Source organism: Fukomys damarensis, unplaced genomic scaffold (assembly GCF_012274545.1).
Source record: "Fukomys damarensis isolate Sample0158 unplaced genomic scaffold, DMR_v1.0_HiC HiC_scaffold_25, whole genome shotgun sequence".
NCBI lineage: Eukaryota > Metazoa > Chordata > Mammalia > Rodentia > Bathyergidae > Fukomys > Fukomys damarensis.
The window spans coordinates 15,183,247-15,193,463 of NW_022900937.1; the positions used below are offsets into that span (position 1 = coordinate 15,183,247).

General features: G+C 40.9%; 1 protein-coding gene across 1 annotated transcript; it reads right to left on the bottom strand.

Moving 5' to 3' along the window:
- Positions 1-7,520: 7,520 nt before the first annotated feature.
- On the bottom strand, positions 7,521-10,057 carry Rps27l (ribosomal protein S27 like). Its single transcript, XM_010641211.3, has 3 exons — positions 9,745-10,057; positions 8,884-8,994; positions 7,521-7,721 (listed from the first exon to the last, which is right to left on the bottom strand). The coding sequence occupies exons 1-3, from the start codon at positions 9,920-9,922 to the stop codon at positions 7,693-7,695; spliced, it is 318 nt and encodes a 105-aa protein (XP_010639513.1). The 5' UTR covers positions 9,923-10,057; the 3' UTR covers positions 7,521-7,692.
- Positions 10,058-10,217: the final 160 nt, after the last annotated feature.

Below are 10,217 nucleotides of genomic sequence, written 5' to 3' on the forward strand. Positions count from 1 at the left end.
AGTCATGATCTTATATACCACTGTCCCATTCTCAATATACAGCATGAAATATAAGATGGAATGAGAAAATAAAATATTGACCAACATGAAACACTAGGCAAGGCTGAGGCTGAGGATCTTCTGGGCCCTGGGTTAGCTCCAGTTTCTGTTTCTAGAGAATAATCATCACTAAAACTGTTTTCCTAGGGAAAATTTAAAATGTAGGCTTTTAACTCAATTTGACAGACTACCATAGACCCTGAAATTCGCAGGAGTTATGTTCCTAGAGCACCTGGGAATTGTGAAAAAACACAAATTTCAGATATTACCAGAAAAATGCCTGTTTTAGTTTAAACCCTAAAAATGCTATGTCTCCCACAGTCACTTAATTTAATAAAATACTGTATTAATAAAGCCTTAGAAGGTGCAGGGTGTTTTGGCAGCATCTTAGGGCTTTAAGAACAAAACCAAGAACACTCAAAATAGCTATGCATAGTACAGCAGCCTGTTACCATGCGGGAATGCTGGTGCATCTGCCTGCGATGGGTTACAGGGCAGCAGCCAGTCAGCAAGAAGGAGTGAATAATGCTCTTGGATAGGCTACTTGCAAACCTCCAGCCAAAAAACAAAAACAAAACAAAAAGAATGATTGTGGAGGATATTTGCAGTTTCCGTGAAATTGTGGAGGTTTTATGAACAATTATTAAATATACAGCCTTAGTGTCTAATGAAATATATTTGAATGACTGAGACCTTGAACTCTGAGCCATGATTTTGTTGGGGGTACACTGTATTCTAATTTCTAAGGTGAGGTTTTACTATGTGTATCAGTCAGTGTTTACTAGAGAAACAGATATAATACAAAATATACAAATATATATACACACACAAATGTACAAGATGGGCTTACAATGGCCACTTGGATGTGGAAGAATGCAGAGGGTCTGACTGCACACTGGAGAGCTGAAGGATGCAGTCGAAGGTCTGGAGGTCACAGTGTTGTCCCCTATGAGTCCATATTAGGGGACTGATGGGTCTGTGATAGAAGGCTGAAGGATTTGTACTGTGCTGGGAGACAGGAGATGATGCCCAAGGTGAGGGTGAAGACTGGAGCCCCTCTGAAGAAAGAGAAGCATATTCATTCATCCAGCAGATTTATACCATCCAGAGGACAAGCCACCCTAGGGTGGGTTTTCTGAGCCAATTTCGTTGAGCTTCTCTTATTAAAGTTGACACAATCACCCATCACAATCCACCCTTGGTCAACTTGACATCCAGAATGGTCTTTAAACCATTCTCCAGATACAAAAACAAACATAATTATGCCTAATGTTATAACTGTCCTGAGTACAAACAGAAATGCACTGATTCCCTTCCCAGAAATGGCAAGTTCTCTTTGAGTGATGCTTACTGTTAACATTTCATAACTTGAACATTATAACATTGGTTTAACAATCCTAAGAACCAGTATTGTCTATCAACATTATATTACATTAGAATCATATTAGGTGAGAAATAGTGCAATTACAATTCTTGATTCTGCAGCTGATCATGGGGTCGTACTACTACTACCCCTCCTGTGTTCCTTTGGCCTTCAGGAAGCACCTCAGCAGGTCTTGGTTCTTGCCCTAGTGCAGTGACCCATACCTTCATTCCTGAAGGGTCTGGATCATTTGTCATTCTTCCTGGATTAGATAGTTACAGTTTCCCATTTACTTTAGTAGCAGGACACCAAATACTGGGAGGTACCTTAAGGGATCTCCTGCACTTCAAATATATCCTTCCTTTCCTCCATTGTAAAGTAATAGTCCCATTTCCCCTTGATAGTCTGGGTCAGTCACCCCTGACAACAGTGTGACTCCCTTTTTAGCTTATTTCTTAGAGGCATGAAAAGACCAAAATAACCAGGGAGCAGTCTTAGCTTCCAATTCAATGGTATAATTGTGCCTCCTGGTATAAGCCTTCCTCCCTTTGGAACAAGGATTTCTAAAGCAGCAGAACATAAGATCATGGGAACAGGAAGCAAAAATTTGGATAGTGGATCATTGGGGGTAATGGTGAGTGGTACCATTCCCCCTTCCACCAATGGATTCCTGAACCAATGATCCTGGCTATGGAAGACACAGTAATATATAGTGGATGCTGATGCAGAGCATATTTGCAACCTTTTGAAGAACCATGCCTCAGCCCTGCAAGCTATTGCCAACTAGCTGACACTGTAACTGTGTCTTTAAAAGACCATTCCACCTTTCTATCCACCTACTTCTAGATGGTGAGGAACGTGGTAAGACCCGTGAATTCCATGAGCACGAGCCTACTGCCTCACTTCTTTGGCCATTAAATGTTTTCCTTGATCAGAAGTAATGCTATGTGGAATTCCATGACAGTAGATAAGGCATTCTGTGAGTCCACAGATGATAATTTTGGCAGAAGCATTACATTCAGGGAAGGTAAATCCATATCCAGAATAATCCTCTATGCCAGTAAGGACAAAGCACAGTCCCTCCCATGATAGAAGTGGTCCAATATAATCAACCTGCCACCAGGTCACTGGCTGATCACCCTGGGGCCATATTGGGGACTCAGTGTTGGTTCCTCCTGCTGGCATATTGGGCATTCTGCAGTAGCTGTTGCCAGATCAGCCTTGGTGAGTAGGAGTCTGTTGCTGTGCCCATGCATACCCTCCATCCCTGCCACTATGACCATTCTGTTCATGAGCCCATTGGGTAATGACAGGGGTGGTTGATGAAAGAGGTTGACCACTATCCGCATAACGGGTCAGCTTATCCACTTGATTGTTAAAGTCCTCTTCTGCAGAGGTTATATGTGAAGAGTGTTTACATGGGACACAAATATTTTTATATCCCTTGCCCATATGGAAAGGTCTATCCACATTCCTCTTCCCCAGATATCTTTGTCACCAATTTTTCAGTTATATTCCTTCCAAGTTCCTATCCAGCCAGACCATTGGCTACAGCCCATGCATCAATATACAGGTGCACATCTGGCCTTTTCTCTTTTCAGGCAAAATGTACTACCAGGTGCACTGCCCAGAGTTTTGCCCACTGTGAAATTCCCCTTCACCATTGTCCTTCAGGGATATCCTGGAAAATAGCTGTAATGCTGAAGCTGTCCACTTGCAGGTGGTGCCTGCAAATTGTGTCAAATCATTCATAAACTAGGCCCTAGCCTTTTCTTCCTCTTATAGCTGATCATATCATACACCTCATGCTGGGAAGCAGAAGGTAATATAGCAAGAGGAGGAGCCAAGGGCATCTGGGGAACTTCATGTAATTTTCTGTACCTTCTGGACCTGCTCTGGCTCAGTCCTGTATATACCATTTCCACTTAATGACAGGCTGTTGCTGTGCACATCCAACTTTATGACTTGGTAGATCAGGTAATACCCAGTTCATGATAGGCAACTCAGGTCACAAGGTATCCTGGTGTCCCATGGACAGTTGTTCAGTTTCCGCTTAGGCCCAGTAGCAGGCCAGGAGCTGTTTTTCAAAGGGAGAATAGTTGTCTGCAGATGATGGCAGAGCCTTGCTCTAAAATCTTAAAGGCTTCTGCTGCATTCACCTATGGGGGCTTGCCAGAGACTCCAAACAGCCTCTCTACCTGCCACTGACACGTAGTCTGCCACTGACATGTCAAGTACCATTGGATCTGCTGGATCATGTGGCCCTAGTGGCAGAGCGGCCTGAACCTGTTGCAGAGCCTTTTCTTGTTCTGGGCCCCACTCAAAACTAACTTTCTGAGTCACTTGGTAAATGGGCTGGAGAAAGACACCTAAGTGAGCAAAGTGTTGACTCCAAAATCCAAATAGGCCCACTAGGCATTGTGGCTCTCTTTTGGTTGTAGCGGGAGCTGAATGCAACAACTTATCTTTTACCTTAGAAGGGATATCTCTACATGCCCCACACCACTAGACTCCTAGAAATTTTACTGTGGTAGAAGGACCTTGAATTTTACTTGGATTTATTTCCCATCCTTTGGCTCTCAAATGCTTTACTAACAAATCCAGAGTGGTTGCTGCTTCCTGCTTACTTGGCCCAATCAGCATAACATCATCAGTGTAATGGACAAGAAAGGTGATCAAGATCCCTTTGAACTAAGTTGTGACATAGGGCTGGAGAGTTAATATAACCCTGAGGTAGAACAGAGAATGTGTATTGCTGGCCTTGCCAAATGAACACAAATTGTTTTTGATGGTCTTTATGGATAGGTATAGAGAAGGCATTTGCCAAATCAATAGCTGCATACCAAGTACTGGGAGATATGTTAATCTGTTCAATCAAGGGAACTACATCTCATACAGCAGCTGCAATCGGAGTCACCACTTGATTCAGTTTACAGTAATCTACTATCATTCTCCAAGACCCATCTTGTTCTGCACAGGCCAAATGGGAGAATGAAATGGAGAGGGGTGGGAACCACCTTGCATCCTTCAAGTTCTTGATGGTGCCACTAATCTCTGCAATCCCTCCAGGAATGCAATGCTGTTTTGGGTTTACTATTTTACCAGGCAAAGACAACTCTAATGGCTTCCATTTGGTCTTTCCAATAATAGCCCTCACACTACAGGTTAGGGAGCCAATGTGAGGATTCTGGCAACTACTAAGTATATCCATTCCTAATTATGCATTCCAGAGCGGGGGAAATGACTACAGGATAGATTTGAGGACCCATTGGACCCACTATGAGTTGGACTTTTGCTAAAACTCCACTGATCACCTGACCTCCGTAGGTCCCTACTCTTACTGGAGGGCCACAAAGATGTTTTTCATTCCCTGGAATCAGTATTAGTTCAGAACCAGTGTCCAGTAATTCCTGAAATAGCTGATCCTTTCCCTTCCCCCAGTGTGTAGTCACTCAGGCAAAAGACCTTAAGTCTTTCTGGAGGATGGGAGAAAGATTGACTGTGTAAATATTTGGTGCATCAGGATCCTTCCTCAAGGGAACCCAGCCTCCCCTTCAATCAAGGTGTCCAGGGTCTATAAACTGGCTCAAATCTGGGAACTGGCTGAGGGGTAGTGATTCCGTTACCATGATTTGAACTAGGTTTCTCTTCATTTGCCCTTAAATTTTTTCAATTATGTAAATCTAGTAAAAATGCCTTGTAGGCTTCTTGTCTATCCCACTTTTGGGAACATGGCTCAGCAAAAGCCATAGGTCTGCATGTGTCAGACCATTCAGGTCACTGTTTTGCTGTCCATTATGGTAAGTATGTGCACCCCCCCTCTGGCAATTAAGTGCTGCCACTTGATCTCTGCCATGCCAAAATCCAGTCAAGCCCAGTGTCCTTCAATTTCCCATTTGAATAACTGTGGTCCCCACTGTAAGATCTGACATACAGAGAAGAGCAATGACAGGGCTCCACAGGGATGCTGGTGCTCCCCTCACAACTGTTTCTCAAGGTATTAGTCAAGGGAATTTTCTGGATCAGTCCAGTGTGGTTAGTTTTAACATGACAGACCCATACCAGCATTCCCTTTTTTCCCTTAGCTTCTAAATCCCTTCATCAGTATTCCATGGAATAGCAGGCATCTCTCACTCTGAATGGGCCACTTTTTGATCCACACTTCTGCCAACCAGCCAAATAAACTAGTAACACCTTTCATTGCTCCACGACCTGCAATATTAAGTTCAGAATCTCTGCTTAACAGGCCCTTATCAACAAATTCAGCCTGATCAAGGTGTGTATTTTTGTCATTAACCCACACCTGTAAAACCCATTCATTCCCACACTTGCTCATCTGGCTTCTGCTTGTAAGAGTTAGAAAACTCAAGTTCTTTGGTAGAATAGCAGGCTTCCTCAAGGGCCACACTATATACTTCATCCGTATGAGTCTTCTGCAGTTTGAGCCTGGTTATAGGCCTAGAGGTAAAAGCCGCTGGTGAGGGTGGTTCCTGAAGCAGGTCAACATTATCATGCTTGGTCAATGTGGGATTCATTTCCTCAAGTATACTAGGAAAGGCCAACACCACAGGGGTTGAGGGGTGGGGAAAATTTCTTCCTTTGGCAAAATAATCTCATTAGCATCTAGAAACTCAACGTTCTGTTTAGTCAGGATCCTCCCAAATGTGTCCCAGTTTACAGGATCTCGTTCTTTTCCAATCAGTGCCCTCACCTTTGCTTCAGATACCCTTCAAGGCTAAGCATTCCTTGTAGTCCAGCCCATCGAATTATGAGGGCCTGTGTCCCACTTTCTGCACTCTCAGGCCTGTGGCTGTGATTTTCTTTCAAGACACACTTAGAAACTTTTACGTCTCTTATGTGTGTATGGAGCCGGTAACTTCAATCTGAGCTCCTTTATTAATATGTCCTCACAGTCAGAAAACTTTAGATTTCCTATGGATGTGTTTTTTGTTTTTGTTTTGGTATCAGGGATTGAACTCAGGACCTTGCACTTGCAAGGCAGGTGGTGGCACCACTGAGCTACATACATCCCCGGCCCTCCTATGGAAGTTTTGAGCTCAGTTTTCTTCACTGGTTTGTCCAGAGATACCAAGACCAACCAGCAAGCAGCATCACATTCCCCACTCTGCCAACCATTTCCAGGTTTCAGGTATGGAGTCACTAAATTCCTTACATCTCACAACCGGTGAATTAGGATAATCAAATGGATCTACATTGCTTATTAAATAGTTCACACCAACGGCTACCAGTATTCCCCAAAGAATTAGGAGAGACCATGGCATCTTTGGGTCTCATCAAATTAGAGCGCCAACTCCAGGAACCGCCAAAGCCATTGAAGAATTCCATCTTTACAACTGTTTCTCTAGAGCCACTCCTGGTACCAAAATCTGTATGTCAGTGTGTACTACAGAAAGATATAATATAAGATATACAATGGTCACCCAGAGTTGGATGTGGAAGAGTGCAGAGGGTCTGGAGCTCACTACAGTGTCCTGTGCAAGTCTGTAGCAGGAGGCCAATGGACCTGTGATGCAAGACTGAAGGATCTTCACCAGAAGCTGTCATATGTACTGGAAGCCAGAAGATGTCCAAAGTGAACTCGAAGAATGGAGCTCCTCTGAAAAAAAAGGAGATCCTTCCTTCTTCATTTCCCCTTTATGCCACCCAGGTGACAAGCTGCCCTACAGTGTGTCTTCTACACCCTAGGGTGTGGAATTACTGAGCCAATTTACTTGAGCTTCTGTTACTCAAGTTGACATAATCAATCAACCATCACATGAGGCCAGAAAACAGTAGACCAGGCATAGGGAGGAACAGCCAAAATAGGCAGAACAGAAATAAATTAAGAAAGTTTGCTATTTTGTCCTAAGTGAGCATGGGTCAACAGTAAACACTAGACTTGACACAACCGTATTGCCAATAGCTATGAAAGTGTAGCTGTCATAATCCTGAATAGATATATTTAGACCCACTTGTAACAATTTGGAAAAGGTCTGAAAATTACTTATTTAGGGTTTATACTCTTGAACACAAAGTAATCAGAATACACTTTCAAAATGTGAAGACCAAATTCACACAGTGTAAAAAAATGTACAACATACTCTCAACACACTTTAAAAAAGATCTGTCCATAATCAAAACTTTATTGAAAAACTGACATCAAAATAGGAGATCACTGCTGTGCACCTTACAAAATCAAACATAATTACATTGTCTTAGTAGACTAACTATAATTACTGAACTTATGATAAGGCTTTCTGTGAAAAAAATTCAGGAAGTTGTACTGATCATTAGTGTTGCTTTCTTCTAAATGAACAACCTGCAAAGGAATCATGACAGTATAGTAAACAAAAGCTTATTCCATCTTTAGTGAAATTTTGTGGCAAAACGTACTTTATGTAAAAAAAACCTTAAGGCCTTTTATAACAATAAATAAAATCTGTTATATCTGAGTATATTCCACTATGACATATATACATAACTGTCCTTCTGGTTTCTCAAATAATATAAGGGGTTCTATTTAGAACCAAGAGCCTGAATTCAACAGTTAAAACTGCTTTGAAGATACACCCTCATTAGGAAGGCTACAGATGCACCTTTGAACCATCTATCAGCATATGCACACAAAATTCCAAGATCATGATGTGAAATAAACTTCCTCTTAGATATCATACGTAGACTTTGTACTCCAATCTCACCAGGCCACACCACGTAACTCCTAGATTTACTGCTAATCCACTTATAACTCTTCCAGTAAGAACATGGAATTCACAACTTCCCAAAATATCAAAGCAAATTTTAAGCACAGTAATGTTATTTTGTTATTTATTTTTGGTACCGGTGTGATTGAACTCAGGACCTTGCACTTGTGTGGCAGGCAGGGGCACCAGTGAGCTAAAGCCCCTGCCCTAAGTACAGTAATTTTAAATCTGTATTACTATGAAGAACTATATACATACATAAATTTTTTCTTACTGCACTAAAGTAAAAGATTTCAAATCAGATTTTTATATTAATGATTAAGTAGCTGTTAATATAAATAAAACCTGTGATATTTTAATTTACACATTATGTTTCTTAGCTAATTGTTTAAAATAATTTAAGTTATACGTACCAAATACATATGAAACAAAATACAAGAGGAAATTTTAAATCCTATGGTGTTAAAAATCTCTATGTCCTACTATTTATAGTTACTCTTTCCAGGCAGGCATGGTGTCTCTGAGCTACATCTTACAGCTACTCTTGCTTCCACTTTTATTTTTTTAAGTATATAAGCTGCCAAAGAGAGAACTACTTTGATTTATTTTTATTCCAACACTCTGAAAGAACCAGGCTTTCCAAACTTAAAAAAAAAAAAAGAGAGAGATCTTTCCATAAACTTATCCAGTCGAACTGGACACCCTTTACTTAAAGAGCCCAGAAGGAAAGATTTTAAAAATCTCATTTTGGGCTTAGAAAATCCCAGGTGATTGATGTACCTTCTGTGAGTCTGGCCTTTCCTCCTGTAGGCTGACACAAAACTGTTGAACACCCTACACAAAGAACCACCGTCTGAGCATGGCTGAAAACTGTTGTAATCTTGTAGCAACCTTAAAAAAAGAGAGAGAGAGAGAGAGACAGTATTAAAAGTGAAAAGCAAATGAAATCATAGCACCTGTTCAGTATACTTCTAGTAATAAGTAATGTTTTACATATTTCCTGTAAAGAAATAGAAACTTCAGCGCTGTGCCAACAGCAAGCCACATATGTAACAAACTGGTCTAGTACTCAGCTTTTTAAAAGGTAAAACAAATCAGATAAGACAAGTTAAAAATTATTGAACTTAATAGTTCCAAAAATTTAAGTTTTTTGGGCGTTTTTGTTTCAGTGCTACATCTCCAAAGTTCAGTGTGTGTGTGTGTGTGTGTGTGTGTGTGTGTGTGTGTATTTTTTTTTTTTTTAAACTGTGAAAGATTCTCTCCACTTTGGCCACATTTCAAATGCTTAGTAACCACATATGGCTAATGGCCACCATGTTACGCAGCAGAGCTTTAGAGGGTGAATAATCAACACATTTTTCACTGCATCATGAAAAAGAAAACTCGTCATCTAAACAACTTAGTCAGTCAAATACATCCCCTTTGGATGCCCAACTTTCCCCCAACCCCTATGTTCTACTATTGAGTATATACAATAAAACTACGGTTGAGTACATTATGAAAATGTCCCTTATGACATTTCTAATTCTATAATCTCACTTCTATTCAACAGAGGGTCCTTCGGTATCTAAATATGCATACTAAAACAGCCACTTCTACGGAAATTCCTCTTAGAAAAAGAATTAAGATTTGAAATTTTACCTGGACATTTTACATCCATAAAGTACGAATTTGGACTCTGAACTAGACGTTTCTTTTTATGTTTTTTCTTTTCCTCTTCCAAAGAAGGGTGAAGTAAATCTCTGGCCAACTGAATTTTTTTAAAAAAGCATATTATTAATGCTGGAGTTGAAAGCACAATACTGGCAGATTTAACCATACGAGAAATACACAGGCAAACCAAATAGCTCTAACAGTCATACTCGGCAGAGGCGACACGTCAGATGTTAAAATTGTTATTTTTTAAAATCTGATGTTAGCTTTCAATACTTCGTGGTCTCCAAGTCCCTACAAAAGGGCTTCAAGACGATCTAGACGCATATGGTAAAGTTAATCCGGTTCTTTACTAAACTGAATAACAGTTCTCAATAAAAACAGAATCGAAGGGTGAGAAAACCAAAGAGACCGTACTTCACGGCCTGGCCGGCGCCCACCTGCAAAGCGCCGCGCGCTTC